Source organism: Cydia splendana, chromosome 9, assembly GCF_910591565.1.
Source record: "Cydia splendana chromosome 9, ilCydSple1.2, whole genome shotgun sequence".
In the NCBI taxonomy this organism is placed as follows: domain Eukaryota; kingdom Metazoa; phylum Arthropoda; class Insecta; order Lepidoptera; family Tortricidae; genus Cydia; species Cydia splendana.
The window spans coordinates 7,962,502-7,979,307 of NC_085968.1; the positions used below are offsets into that span (position 1 = coordinate 7,962,502).

Here is a 16,806-nt window from a genome sequence, read left to right on the forward strand (position 1 = left end):
TCTGGCTTGCCTTCATTGGCCGACCAGAGAGGAGTCGCTAGAGCTATAGGGTAGAAGTGTTAAAGGGCATAACGTCGCGAGTAACTTCGGAGAAAGCGCAGCACCACCTCTTGACACCCCAGCCGGCCTAGCCAAGGTAACAATCGCTATTGCTTCGACAACGAAACGCTTTGTGTCTCTCTATCACTCTTTCATATTAGTGCGACAGTGACAGTTGCGTTTCGATCGCTACGAAGCGTAAGCGATTGGCATGTTGGCTACGCGGCCTGAGCCGCTCACGCCGGTGTTGCGCCTGGCCGTCTTTACGATGGCGCATCAGGTGCCCAATAGTGCCCATCTAACGAGTGGCGAGTCATCGCCACTCGTTAGAAATATTTAGTTTTAGTATTTTTTTTTTATTTTTTATTATTACAAATTGTGATCTATCAATCTATCAATGAAACGGCCTCCTAGCCTAGTCGATAGTGACCCTGCCTATGAAGCAGGAGGTCCCAGGTTCGAATCCTGGTAAGGGCATTTATTTGTGTGTTCATCATCATCATCACACAAATAAATGCCCATATACACATATGTATATACAAGCCCTGGTAAGGCATAGGCAGGGTCACTATCGACTAGGCTAGGAGGCCGTTTCATTGATAGATTGATAGATCACAATTTGTAATAATAAAAAATAAAAATAAAAATACTAAAACTAAATATTTTCGAAATTAATTTCTTGGGGTTAGATATGAGAATATTGGGTATTACTTTAGGTATATTTTGCAAAAAATAATTCAACGGTTTCGTGTCTGGAGGAGCCCAAACATGGTATGTTTTGAAAATTATTTTTATTTTAATTGAATGCAAGTGACGGAAATATAATAATGTGATATATTTTTAGAACCGGCTCAAAATGCCCTTTCATTTAATACCACACACGATAGGTTTCTGAATAATTTTTTTTATTTTTCCATACAAAAAAAAGATGACGTCATAACTCCTTTCCGTTTGTTTTTTTTTGGTACTACGGGTCAAATTGATTCAAATGGCCTAAAGATTAATCGTGCCGATTTTCGTACCTTTAACACCATTTGCAGCTGATTCCCGAATTTCAGGCTGTACCGCTATCATCTAACGACATTTATCATTAATTACAAATAAATTGTTATAGAATCAAACTCATTTATTATATAATAAGTGTTATAAAATGAATATAAAACTAACATTAACTACAATTAAAATAACTGAAGCTAAAAATTAAAAATACCTATCAAAATTTTGTGCCCTTGGTAGGGTGCTCACATAGACTAGGAATCCTCTAGACGGAGTTTAGAGCAATTAATTCATGAAACCGATGCTGCCAAAAATACGGGGGTGCGGGGGTCGAGGTGAGCGAGGTCATGCGCCGTGATTGGTCCGTTCAAAGACACGGACGTCACACAAAGACACTTTCGACTCGAAAATTGAGTAAAACTACCGTATTTGTGGCAGAGGGGGTAGAGCTAATATGCTCAGTCTGGAGGATGTCTTGTGCTCGATCGGTGCTCGATCATCACGCAGGCAGCGTTCCCGCGCTGAATTGCTATGGCCAATCTTTGCGCGAGAAAGCTGCCTGCTCCATTGTTATATGTTACTAAAACCAAAAAGAGCGGTGAAATTGTCCCTCAAATACGAACAAAGACAGGCATGTGGTTTGTTCATTTAATACGTAGAATTATTAACAATCAAACCCAGATATTGTGGAGCTAAACCAAAACAAAATAGTACCGATTTCCTATTTCTGAAACAACAAAGTATACCATCTCGTCAATATCCTTTAGATTGTATCTGTCAGTAGCGATTCCCAAGTTCCTTACAGAAGTAATCCTTCTCGATTCCTTTGTTACTATCTACTGCTCGCGGTCTCTACAGCGAAAATGTTTTCATTTAATTTGTAATAGACCGCCCAAGTGTTTTTTCTGCAAATTAAGGAAAGGCATACTCAACTGAACAAGCAACTGTAATTACTACTCTGATATCACTTTGAAATTTAATACAGTAAAATAACACTCGAGATATATCGAGCGGATTGAGTAACGGAAAATGCACTTTATGGTACTGTTTAAAAATTGGTTAGTAAATAGAGTAATAATAATTTATAGTGTCAGGTATTAGATATTTCCGCTCCCCTGGAGTTGCAGGCGTCCATAGGCTCGCTTACAATCAGGAGGGGCGTATGCTTGTTTCCCACCGACGTGTTATTAAAAAACCGGGCAAGTGCGAGTCGGACTCGCGCACGAAGGGTTCCGTACCATAATGAAAAAAAAAACGGAATAAAAATGCAAAAAAAACGGTCACCCATCCAAGTACTGACCACGCCCGACGTTGCTTAACTTTGGTCAAAAATCACGTTTGCTGTATGGGAGCCCCATTTAAATCTTTATTTTATTCTGTTTTTAGTATTTGTTGTTATAGCGGCAACAGAAATACATCATCTGCGAAAATGTCAACTGTCTAGCTATCACGGTTCGTGAGATACAGCCTGGTGACAGACAGACGGACGGACGGACGGACGGACAGCGAAGTCTTAGTAATAGGGTCCCGTTTTACCTTTTGGGTACGGAACCCTAAAAAGGCCCTTGTTCTATGTATGTATATATATAATACATTTTATATTGTATAATGTTCTTGTAGCACTAGCCCACCATCTTTCATAACTCGTGCTTAGTCTTGTGATCAAGACTAAATTTTAGTTTTGCAAGAGACACACACATTCATTATAAATTATTTGATAGCACCGTTTCTGGCGATCACATGATTAGTAGAGTGACCGTTTATATTCTATGGACTTTTTACGTACAGTTTTTGTCCTATCCCATGACAATGCAGCGTGGGTAAATAGACGCACGCGATATTCACTTGTTTTTTTAACCAAAGTAAGTACTTCGCTCCCGTGTTAATCATTAATGACTGAACTTTGATTATACGAAAATTATAGTGCAGTGAGCGACTGATCATTGTTCAGGTAATGACAGTGGTAAACAATGCTTATGTTTGCGGCGTAGGTAGTTACGCGATACCTATATAGTTAATAAGTAATTACCGCTCAACAGAATCGAGATTTGGTCGATTTATTACTCTGGTGAACACCGTTCAATCAGAGCGTAGGTAATTAATATTATGACTCATCGTCTTAAAAGTTTTGGACAAATTTTGTCACTATCATGTCGGCCAAAGGTTATCCACTACTGGACAAAGATCATAGCTAAGGATATCTACAACACCCGTTCGTGCGCTGCCCTCATCTAATAAAAAAGTACCTAGTGTTCGTACGAAATTCGCATGTGGGGCAGAGCCGGCTGACGAAGCTAAAGGTTCCAGGGATCGGTAAAACGTCTCCACTAAGCCTGAAATTCTTAGTGAAATTTAAGAAGTCCTACGAGTAGATACATGAAAGGGCGAGCCTTACTATTATTACCTTATTATTAAACCAAACAATCAAGATCGACAGGTTTGGTGATGTTGGTCGTCAATATTGAAGTCAGCCAACACAAGATTACAATATTTTCTCTTATTCTTAAATTGGCTTAAAATGTGGAAGGTTGTGATTTTGAACCTCCTCGAAGCTGAATAATGCTCGTGGTTCTGTTTTAGAAATAATGCAAAAACGGCCCCAAAGGTATCATACTCAATTCGTTTAAAACGGTATTAATTAGTTTGTGTTCCCCATACATTAGAACATAATTTGACCGGATTATGTCATGCATTTAGTTACTGTACTCACCGAACGTTAGCGAGCGTGTGTCGGCGGCTCTTGAGGTATCTGCCATGGTATTTCTGCAGCTCGCCGATGCTACCCTGCTCCGCCTGCATCCTGCCAGAGGGCGCGGGCGCCTCCTCGCCCTGCTGAGCCGGCGGCGCGGACGGCGACACGCTGCCCACGGCCCCCCCACGCTTACGCGCTTTCCCCGACTTCCTAGCAGCAGCCGAAATGCATATCTTTACTGAGGAAGGACTCCCGAATCGCTTCTTGCCCGAACTTCTCGAAGAAGTGTAAACTGTGTCTGTACTGCTTCTGGTACTTTTATACGATGGTGTGAGAGTCGCGTCTGTCGCGTCTTCGAGTGGCCAATCTGAGTCGTCTTCCTCTTCGATTCCAGGAAGGGGCGACTGTTGGCCGAGAGGTCTCGGTGAGCTTATTACTGGTTCTGGAGCAACTGTAAACAAGGTAATACAAGCATTGAATAAATCTGTCTGCGAGAAGGCTTGCAGCTACAGTAGTATATAGGTAAGGAGCTTAATATACACAGTGATTTGCAACGTAATACTTACATTTTTGCAATACTCGTTAGGATACGAGTGCCATTAAGTGAATTTAGGTATTGAAATTACGTATTCACAAGTCGTTGCTACTACGTCTCGGCAAAGGCACAATTTAAGCGAGTAAATAATGTCTTCCAGGTGAAGAGTTTGCGGATAGAATTCGGTGTAAGACTTGAATGATGAAAACATTTGGGTACTTTGAATTTTAATAAAAATGCTTACTATTCAAATTTAATAAGGGAGCAAGCGCTGCAAAATATTGGGATCCGTGGAATTTATTATGCAAATGATACCTACCTACTTGGAGTACTGAGGTTGAGAAAAACAGGCCTACCTACAGCAATACCAACGCGATGAATTTAATCCAAAATATCGATTTAGAAGCAAATAAGAAGACTAGTATAACCAAAGGATCTACCATTTAATAATAAATAAATTATAAATATAATAGGACATTCTTACACAGATTGACTAAGTCCCACAGTAAGCTCAAGAAGGCTTGTGTTGTGGGTACTCAGACAACGATATATATAATATATAAATATGTACTAAAATACATAGAAAACAACCATGACTCAGGAACAAATATCTGTGTCATCACACAAATAAATGCCCTTACTGGGATTCGAACCCAGGACCATCGGCTTCACAGGCAGGGCCACTAGGCCAGACTGGTCGTCAATTCAACTGTACCATTTGTCATTTGTCAACCATTTGTAAGTACCTAAACCTTCTCAAACTTTTATAACAGTAGGTACCTTAAAGCGAAGGTTAAGTCAGCAAAGTAAAAGTTCTAAAAAGACAGCTCCTTTCATTAAGCAAATGTCACCTTCACAAAAACTAATACGAGTAGTTACCATCTCAGAAGCAAAGTTGTGTACAAAGGTAAACTAATGGTAACTATCTAATTAGCCAATTACATAAACATTTGTAGTTTTTGTTGGGCAATTACAAGTAAATACATACACATTAAGAGGTGTGTTACATATTCGTAGAATTTGTAGATATAAATGAAAGCTCAAATACCGAATACTAAAGAGAATGAAAGTGAGCTTCCTAATATTTCGCCAAATAAAATATATATCCTCGCTCGACACTCGCATATTTCTCATTTAGCTACGGTAACAGTATTACGCGCATAAAGATAATCACAACTTTATTGTTAGTTATGAGGACATATTAACTAAATATACTTACCTACTGTTTCAGCCGGAATATTATGGGCTCTGGCAAGTCAAGGGCAAGTCATTTGATACGCCATCGTGACCTTGCGACTTGCCAGTATAGAAAATAAACATTACGTTTTTACTATTACGGCGAAATAATTTCCTAAATTTTTAATGGATAAAAATATGTATAGCCTCTAAACACGGAATATTTTAAGATACGCCGATACCAACAATAAACTAAACGTGCTTAAAAACATTACAGCAAATGGTACTTAAATAGTGTGCGTTGCATGTTATTTCGTAAATGCTGTATTAAGCAAATGAAATCATTAAACAATTTACATACATATTCATTTAACTTAGTTCACTTTGTGTACGAATTTATTGCCTGGTGAAAGTGACGTGGCGATACTTTTTTTTTCAATAATAATGAATCGACCGACTTTGTCATTAATAATATAAAAACATGCTATGTATTTGTCAAAAGTAGGCCTGAGTTTCAATGCCAGAGAAACGTTATTAATGTTAATGCATATTCCCGCTTCAATTATTCCATGACATGCTAACATTGTATTCATTCATTACTATATAATATACACAACATAGTTAATGGATTCCATCCAATATCTACATCATACATCATACATATACTTTACATATACGTACCCTTATGAATAAGTAGAAACTGAAATTTCTCAACGGAACATTTATTAACGGAAATCATAGTTTTGTTATCTAGATTCTAGAATATGGAGCTTCGAGACAACCATGTTAAAGTAATTATAATAATATAAGTTATGCATTTTATGTGAATCTATCTAATGACAATCTGTCATTGTCCATATGATCTATATTGACTATTATTAACTTTGTATGACAAATAGTTAAATACATACTAAATTTAAACCAACAACTATCCAAATCAACACCATGTCATCAAGTCATCATTAATTATGAACCTTCAGTGATTGCACGCAGAAAGCACACCACAAAAATTGTACCAATTTTTGGAACCAAGTTACATCGATTATTAATAATAATATACGGTACCTACTTACATCGGAAACTTCCTCAACATTGACTACTAATAGTACACCAAATATTATCAGGCTTGAAAAGAAAATATTATCTACCAAACAGATGTCTAAGACGTCTAATTCCTAATAACGTGCGAAAGGTAATGTTTGCGTAGGCAATGTTGAGGACGATTACGGTATTTACTATAATATCTCTCGTACCTTCAGCTTCACTTCGCGTTATAAGCGGATTCAATAACTGATTAATTAAATACCTAGTGGCCAATAGCTCAAATAGTTCCTTAAGTGTATTTAACTCATTCATTGTGAGGCCCTTAATTGTGCCCTAGGAGATGTCCGTATTTCAAATCGCAAGACTTATCTAAACACTTGCAAATAGTCAAGTAATTATTCTCTCAATATTTACCAACTCATCAATCATTATTCTGGGGTTGTCGGTCTAAAACGTTGAATTAACTTAAACAGAACACCCAACATTCGGAACAGACGCCTCCCCTTCGTTCAATATTTGTGTAAAATACGACCACTCCCGCGTATTACGTTGCATAGGCTCGCCGCGAATTGAAATACTGTATACATACAAAGTGAAGTTCGATTAGAAATGGCAAATAATGTAAACAAACTAATTTACCTTTATTACTTCGTAGTTCTCGCACTTTTGAAGGATAAACTATGATATTATCAACAGTTTATATCGGGGGGAACATAACTTAGGACTTTTATGCAAACGGGGATTTGTTTAGGCTACGTACTTTATTTTTCACTTATTCATCAAGTTAATATTTCTAACCGTTTGTGAGATACTGTTTGTTAAACATTAGTTCAAAAATCTGCATGTTTCAACCCTTGCAAGTAGATCCGAGCATCGAATGTAAAGTCAAGTTAATGACATACATATAAACATGTAAATTTAAAATGTAAATAACTTTGTAGTGGTAGGTTGTCACTGATATAAAAATACTACATTTTAATTATTTTGTTTTACTTTTTAATCCAGCTTTACGATTAAAATAACTCGATTGTAGATCACTTAGATAACAATATTTATCCTTTCAGCTCAGTGTCTAGAAATATTCCATCCTGTATACTTATATATATTTATATTAAGTTAATTATTTATATTTCAATAAAAACAACCTTCCTAGAGATTTTATGTTACTTATGTGATAAATAGTAAGAAAAGCTGTCATATATGTTTACATTATTTGCCATTTCTATTGAACTCCACTTTACCCTTCATACCCTTTTCACGTTACCGAATATTTTATCGGTAAGAGTTGAATTGATGGAGATATTTGATGCGGTACTAATATTTAGTTTATCACACTGGGCAAGTGGGCATCACAATATCACATCTTAATTTATCTTCTTGATTTTTTCTTCATCATTCTCAAAGTACGAGTATAATTTGTTGTGATTGTTTGTATAGTGGGTTAAATTTGTAAAAGGTAGCGCAAAGCAATGTTAAAAATTACATATCGTCGATATTGTGTCAAAACAAAAGTTATAGGTATAAATTAAGCATTTTAAATCTGACGTTGATTAACGCAAGACACGTTGTGTTTCTCACTCGCTAAATTGTGCCTTAGGTGCTCGGTGGAACCGCGAGACGAGCACGCCTGAATAATTAAGTGATGCGCTTATTAAGCCAATTGTATATACCACAACGAATAAAAGAAAATATGTAAATAAAACTTACCGTATTCTTCAAGAGGAGTGGGCGGACTATCTCCGCGCAGCGCGTAGTCGGCGTCATCGACGGGCGCCGCCGCGCGCGCCCCGCACCAGGGCACGCAGCAACGGAACACCCCGCCTCCGACCACCGTGCTGCCGTCGACGCACGAGCAACACACCGAGCCACCCTCCGAACCGACCCACTCATGCGCACACAATCGCGCGACTCACTCGCGGCAATCACCATCAATGCACTCAACACGTACTCCAATGTTTGGCACTTTATATAACAGTGAAATATGTAATAACAAGTCAGTCTTCGAAGTTAGCTTACAAGTGATATGTCAGTCGAATCAACAAGTAGGTAAAAACAGACGCAGGGAAGGAAGGGAAATATGTCTTGAGGATTTATAGAATCGTAGAAGGGACAAAAGGGAGAAAGGTAGGCTTTTTATGTTCAGTTTTAACACTGTCCAGTTTTTACACTTCTATATAAACAAGAAACAATAATGGATATTCATTGTTCTTAATTAGTTGTTTACATATTTTAGTCTAACGTCTAACCCATACTTTCTTATCTTTAGATCTGAAATTGGAACGGTTAATATGTTATCGAATCACTGTGTACTATTATTGATATTTATCTTCATTTGATTAAATATATACCTGATACATGCGGCTAATAAAATGTATATTCTTTGTAACAGCATTAAAACGTCATACCGAGTGTAAATCAGACATACAACGATTTGTAACCTTTGGTTGGCAAGATACCAAGTTGTTAATCGTTCCTCACAATTCATCAACTATGAATGATTTTATCGGATTGTGCACGTTATACTTTAAAATTAAACAAACAAGTTAGCGTTACATACACATAGTGGATTGACCTACCTATATAATATGGTATCGAGGTGTTGGATCGGAACTTGGCGACTGGGTAAAAGCTCTGTAGCTGTCGCGGGTAACAGATTGACTTAATCAATGAGGTCAACTACGACGTAAACTAACTAACTTACAAAGTAGATCCCTCTAACATAGGCATTATTTGTTGTCATATAAGGCGACACGTAACTTCACGACTGCGTAACAAAAATATTTTTCATCACACTTGCTAGTAAAAGGTGTTTTACACGTATGAAATCATAAATTATGGCCTAGGGCTGCAATGAATTTTTTCGTCACACTTGCTAGGCGATGCGGTCCGTAAATCCGTATTTTCGACCTAGGGCTGTTCAATTCACACTCGTTTGTAAATTCTTGTTGACCGCCTTTAATACACAATGTTATTGTATTTAAAAAATTACGATAACATTTAAAGTAATATTCCTAGATAGACTACAATCAAACATATTGGGACCATAATGACATTAATGGCTTTCAAACTGTTGTAAAAATGACAAATATTCAATTTTAGAATTTACATGAAGTACTACAATATAATTATGTTGCGAAAACAAAAACAAGAAACACTGGAGGAGACATCCCGTTCTCGTTGCCAAGTTAAAATAAAAAGCCAATAAGCTTCACAGCGCTGACCCCATAGTAAAAAAAAATAGGGCACAAGTTACTACGCAGCATTGTCCACCATTAATCATTATGTCCACCTAACTACGACTAAATTTACTAGACGCCTACGAATGAATGGGGATAACCGGTACACATCGGTAACTCGTGGCATTTAGGTAGCACTTAAAATATTACTTTAATTAATTCCTTTTTTTAGTGGTTCCTTTTTCTCGACTCGTATAGGAAGAACATTGTCACATCACAAACTGTCAAGTGCTACCTAAGTACTTACCACGAGTTACCGATGTGTGCTCATCACTAATCTTTTAAGTGCTACCTAAATGCCACTAGTTACCGATGTGTAGCCGTATAAGCAATAACATGTAATTAAAAATACCCAATGACAGAAAAAAAAGGAATCATGATTCTGGATGTTTGTTCGATTTCAAATCAAAGTATGTAGTACCTAGATTGTTAGCCAAGGGACGAAAGGCACCCATTTCGGTCAAGATATTTTCGGCGCTCGAACGAAATGAGAGCGCCAATAGACGTGTCTAAATGGGTGCCTTTCACCCGAGTTAACCACTGTCCTTATTTCGTTTTGAATACGAGTAAAGTAAACTAAATGTGTATTTTTTCTTTATGATATAGGCAACCGCAAACGCTTAACAACTGCGTTATTACATTATTAATTAATAATAATTTATTACATACATTATTAGAAAACATGAAAATTTATATATAATCCCGTCTTTATTTAATACGGCAATGAAATTTGTCCAATTTTATGCCTCATACGTTTAGTAGTCTTGTTGGCGGTAAAAGGCGGCTTCTGAAAAGGTAAAGATTCGGTGTAACTAAATATGTAATTGTATATTCCATCTGCAATGTAACTTGATTCTTAGTAATTCTTACATACAATAAAAACTTTGAACTTTGAGGTAGAAATAAACTGTCGCACTTGACGCCTAACGCAACCCATTATTTATTGTTACCCACACAATGTATGTAGGCACCTACAGGGAAAAATGCCTACGCGACATGACTTATTAACATTAAGACGAAACGGGAGCTGAGCTAAAAGTCAATTTTGAGATTTCAAGCTGAATATACCCGTCGCTCTGACGGGGCGTGAGAGACTGTATTTGTGTGTGTAATGCACGCACACAGATGCGTACGCTTGCACCCGCGCGCGCCTCATTGCCGACAATTTGCAATGTTATTTTTCGTGCGTTACTGCCACGAGGCGTTCACTTATTACTTACTGTGTTGCGATTGAATTTTTTGACCAGGCTTACGTTTACGGAACTCGATAATCTTTCTACTACTGTGACTTGGCTTTGTTTACTTGACTTTGCTGATCAGCTTATTGTTTTGGACTCCGTGAGTTGTGGTTACCTATTGGACCGCACGCAATTCATCTACCTTTATTCAAGTAATTAAGCGTAATTAGCCGAAACCTTTATAAGAGTGTAATTCATAAGAAGTACATAAGATATAATTTATGTACTGGTTTGCTGTTAGCTTTTAATTGTATCACTTTACATATATGTTACTCAAATAACTAACACGGTTACACTGTTGTAAGAACATTATTTTTCAGGTAGGCCTTATTATACCTACTATAGGCCTTATTACCTCCTAGTACCTTAGTAGTAGTAGTACTACTACGGAAATTGATTCAAAGACTCAAGACTGACTTAAGTGGCAGTAGGGTGTAGGGTTTTTTCTAGGCTTAATGAGTTCGCTGAAGCTTATTTTTTATACTTAGCGCACAGAACCACTAGTTTAACAATCATGACGTGTCTTTTTATTAATAATTATTGAAAAACGCTTTCAAAAATTAGTTTATATTACTTATGAAAGCAAAAGAATATAAAAAAGTATATGATTAATACATACATACATACATACATACAATCACGCCTATTTCCCGGAGGGGTAGGCAGAGACCACGGATTTCCACTTGCTACGATCCTGACATACCACTTTCGCTTCCTTCACATTCATAACATTCCTCATACACGCTCGCCGGTTTAGAGTGCTCTTGCTCATTAATATGATTAATATGATTTATAATTCTAACATATTTGCTATGACTTATTTTTCAATGGTAATTTTTAATAAGACATGTCAAAATCTGTTACCTTAATGCAAAAAAAACGAACTTTAAGCGTGCTAACTTTCAAAATTTCATTTTTTATAAGATAGTATAAGTAGATGGGCAAAAATTTTGCGTCCATGTCCACCAGTGAGTAAGTGATTGAGATACCTAAACATTTAACTTTATAATGTAAAATGATATAATTTACTAACCTACTCGTTTAATTTCAGGTAGGTTGAATAAGGAACCAAGTAACCATGGGGAGGAGCAGTATTTACTAACATTTTCTTTTTGGGTCTTCAGAGTGTATCGTTTCCTTTTTTTGCACATATTACACTTAAATATATATTCTCTGTGTAAACCCTTACGTCTTTCAATGACAAAGGCAAGATCAGCAAATGTACAATTTGTATGATCGTGCCTGATATTTGAGATCACAGAAAATAAATATTTTAAATCCACTATTCTGCGACCTTCTAAAATTTTGTTTTATCATGATTCATGATCAAAAAGCTCGGATTCAATAGTCATATCAAACGTCGATTATGCAGTTTATGATGAGCTTTCATTTTCTACCATTGGTGCTGCAAATGCATCAACCGGTGGCGATAAACTTTGCCCTCTTGTAAAACAAATTACTATTGTGATTGTGTCCAGCAAAAGGCCAAAATTCGGTTTACTTTCCTGTTTAAAATATTACTAATTTATTCATATTTCAGATTAGGTACATAGGTAACTGTCTGAATGTTACAATGCCAGCTGGCAAATTCTATCACATTTGTTTGTTTGGTAGTCATGGTAACATTCACTTACATTGATATCCTTATTAAGATCTGTATCTTATTATCCAGACCTTAAAATATTGCCACCGTTGCCCTTTAAAAAAATACTGTTTAAATAATTGGCTACTCAAACAATGCTTCTATAGTATAAATAATGACTACACAAAAATGGGTAGTATTGTATATAATGCACGAAATAAGGCCCGATTCTTAAGCGGGTTTAAATTTTGAGGCCATGTCCGCTAATACTATAGACAAAATATCAAGTTTAATAAACACAAAAAAAAAAACATTGATGGGCCTTATTTTATAATTTAGGCCTTACTTTGTAATTTAAAGTAGAGTTAGGCCAAGAAAAATCTATAGCGATTTTGATAGAACACGCAGTGCAAGTATTATTTCAAACGTCGCTTCTATGAAATTATGACATATAAATAACACTTGCACTGCGTGTGCTATCAAAATTGCTGTAGACTTTTCTTGGTCTGACTCTAAAATATTCTTTATTACACCACAAACATAAAAACAAATTTAAAAAAAAACCGGCGAAGTGCAAGTCGGACTCGCACACGAAGGGTTCCGTACCATTATTTATAAAAACGGTCACCCATCCAAGTACTGACCCCGCCCGACGTTGCTTAACTTCGGTCAAAAATCACGTTTGTTGTATGGGAGGCCCCACTAAAATTTTTATTTTATCCTGTTTTTAGTATTTGTTGTTATAGCGGCAACAGAAATAAATCATCTGTGAAAATTTCAACTGTCTAGCTATCACGGTTCGTGAGATACGGCCTGGTGACAGACGGACGGACGGACAGCGGAATCTTAGTAATAGGGTCCCGTGTTTTACCCTTTGGGTACGGAACCCTAAAACCGATTTACAATGTAGATAAAGGTAGCAACAGGCGGTCTTATCGCTGTTAGTTCTTATTCTTCGTTTGTTTAGCATTAGAGTGAAGGTGACGTGTCTTTTTTAAGCATGCAATCGTATAATTATTTAGCTTTTTTTGTAATAGTTATGTACTTAGTGGTTAATATTAGTATTTACTATTTTTTTTTTCAATAATGCTTAAAAACGAAGTATAGACATGACAACCAAATATTAACGCCATTGTAGGGCAGGATATACAGAACATGAATCATTAGTACTGTCACGCTCCGTGATTGTTGAGCCATTTAGGGTTCTAGCTAAATTGGACATTCCATAGAGCACGAGTAAGTATGGAACAACCAATTCAGCTAGGACCCTAAATTGCTCGACAATTACGAAGCGTGCCTGTAGGTACCTAAAAATTTTGTTAACCCATTTTAACCATGCAATAAAATATTTTTGATTTTGATTTCTAATTTGAAATATTAGAATCAAAAAGTTCATAATAGATTGTATATCATAACTACAAAAATGTGTTCCCTACTCTCAACCCAAAACCCCCTTGTATCTTAGGATCTAGATATTTTCACACAAGACGGTTTATCGATAACTTCTTACATCACTAGATTATCGACATTAAATGTCGACTATTGCCCATCACTTTTCTGGCTGTGTACGTATTTAGAAACTTAACTCCGCCCCTAAAATTAGTGCGATAGGGACAACTGCAGCTGAGGCGAAAAATCCTGCGTAAAAATGACAAAAATCGAGGTTTCGTAGTCCTCTTTTTCCTCCCCCAAAACTTAACCAATCGTAACCAAATTTGGAAATCTAAATGATTATGAAATTATCTGTGTCGGACCGTTTTGCTTTTTTGGCTAATTGATATCAGTTTTGAATACCACGCCTCTCATTGCGGCATAGTCTATTAGGCCATTTTGGCCGTTTTTGAAGGGCTCTAGCGCCTTAAAAAACAAAAATATCAAAAAAAGCAAAACGGTCCGACACAGATATTGACAATATTAATCTGTGTTGAAAAAATCATTGCTCTAGCTTCAAAAACCACGGAGGAAAACGAGGACTACGTTTGTATGGAGGAATGACCACTCCTGTTGGCTCTTAACATTCTGAGATTCAGGGATTTTTATTTGATTAAAATTCTACATACATACCATTTGCAAAACGTATACCGGGTGTGGCCTGTAATACGAGCAAAACATTCTGTAGGCTGTACTCCTCATACTGACTAAAATTTGTTCAGCGACTTTCAAAAGTGTCACCGTTTGACGAGTCCAATCTAAGTTTTATTAATTATTTGCTCGTGTTACAGGCCACACCCGGTATAGAATGCTTACTGCATTTGTAACCGAAAACGCTGTCTGCGCCTCTGCGGTCGATAAATCAAATAACACAGTTAATTACTATTTTGGGTTTGTTTGTGTTGTAGGTGTATTCAAATAATTACATGGGCATAAAGCGAAAGGGTGAGAAACAATGATCCGAAATAACTGATTATGGTCACACAGATCTGCTGTTTTCCATGTATGTGTACGTAATTATAACTTCGGTCAAACCGCCGACGCGAACTAATCTTGTTTCAAAACCCGGGCGCGTGATAAAGCCCTTGCTACACGGTCGCCAACAAGCCTTCAGACCGCGTGGCCTTGGTCCGTCCCGGACCGTGTAGACACTTGTTTCCAACAAAATTTGACCAAAACTGACCAAGGACAGACCAAGGTCAGACGGTTAGAAGGCTTGTCGGCGACCGTGTAGCAAGGGCTTAAGAGCAATATGTATATAAATCGTTTGATTCACAGCTTCGGACGGATAAACCAATTTACACGTTTCTGGAGAATCTCTTTTAGCGAATCTGTATAGGTATTTAGGTAAGTAGGTTACTGGGGGCGTCGACCGTTCGTCCGTAAATACGAATTGCTAAAAAGTAGTAAGTATGTGTGTATATGCGCTACATAAGTACTATAAGTAGTTATACGTGTTTCTGGATTGGTAACATTGATCTTTGTATATGTGTAGATTAGACACCCGAGATTGCTATGTGACATTATTGAGATGCTAGGATTTGGCAGGTACCTAGTGCGACAGTAAGTAGGTACCGCTTATGAAAATAAAGTACTCTACATATATTGAAATATAGAATAGAAAAGATTCATGTTTCCAATCATGCTACTTAAACACGAAAATCACGACATATTCAAGTACTAATCTCATTTAATTATTTCATTTGGCCACACCGCTCTCTAAGATGAAAGTTGAATTAAACATTCTTAAAAACACATTTTTTTTCTTAGACTTTACAACTCTTCTGATCTATAAGTAATTTTCATCTCCTTAGATAACTGAATTAGTTTTAATTTGCTAGTAGTGAGATGGACTTGACTTACCCTCGACCAGAATTTAGGAATGATGCAAAGAAAGGATAAAGACTACGGATAAGCGACTCAAAGGCAGTCCCTAGACCCAGGCTTATTGACGTACGGTCGACAATCTCTAAAAGAACCCGAAGGACAAGAATGCCCCAATTTTGCTCTATTTATCCTTTAAAAGTGTGACCGCGCTCTTTTGTATTGGTGCGATTATCTAGCCTATAAGTGATATAACGCAACGGTAGACATTTTATATCATCAACGAATGAAATAAAAACTCGTCAAATTACCGCCGACAGTGTCATTTGTCTTGCTGTTAGAGAAATGTTGAACATTGTGAGGGCATGTTCAATATTTTAAGAGCCACAACTCTTAAAAATGCGCAAATTGATAAAGGCCCGTCTAAATAGGATCAAGAACTTGCATGTGGTTTTCGTCGTTACTTTATGCTTTTATTTCCATGTTGTAGGTGTATTGAACAAAATACCTAGTCGTTTATTTCGTATCATAGTATTATTTTAATATCATCATCATCATTGTTATTTGAACCTTTTATGTAGGCAATTAACATGCAAAACGTTTTTGGATTAAAAGATTATGGTACCAAAGACATTCCCTTCAAAAAATAAATTTTGACTCAGTTAATTTAACCCCAGAATGCTCATCCTCACTTATATACTTATAATAGTAAAGAAAAGAAAATAGTGATATTTAAGTAAAAACTGGTAAGAAATAATCGATTCTCCAGTCTCCCCTATATATTAAATACAATTGCCTTCGTAAATGTTAGGAATAAATAATGCTAAATGAATCCACTACAGAAGAACCGTCACCATCTTTCGTTGTAGAGTGTTAACGTTAGAAACGACTCAATTATCCAATCTTTTTCGCGTTTTTCTCAGAGCGTTGATAGAACTATTAGCGTTATTTAACGTTAATGAATCACGTGTTTTCAGCATTGGCTAATAAGGATCTGGCGACATTTTTATGAA

General features: G+C 36.7%; 1 protein-coding gene across 5 annotated transcripts in view; it reads right to left on the minus strand.

Moving 5' to 3' along the window:
• Positions 1-16,806, minus strand: part of LOC134793522 (3',5'-cyclic-AMP phosphodiesterase) — a 534,412-nt gene that overhangs the window by 430,136 nt on the left and 87,470 nt on the right. Inside the window, exons 1-2 of one of the 5 annotated variants that reach the window (XM_063765115.1) lie at positions 8,190-8,746; positions 3,746-4,178 (exon numbers count right to left, since the gene is read on the minus strand). The exons of the other annotated variants lie outside the window; for them this stretch is intronic. Coding sequence (XP_063621185.1) covers positions 3,746-3,834 — 89 coding nt within the window. The 5' untranslated portion in view covers positions 3,835-4,178; positions 8,190-8,746. Of the gene's footprint in view, positions 1-3,745; positions 4,179-8,189; positions 8,747-16,806 lie in introns of those variants that run through there. 5 annotated transcript variants of the gene reach the window in all.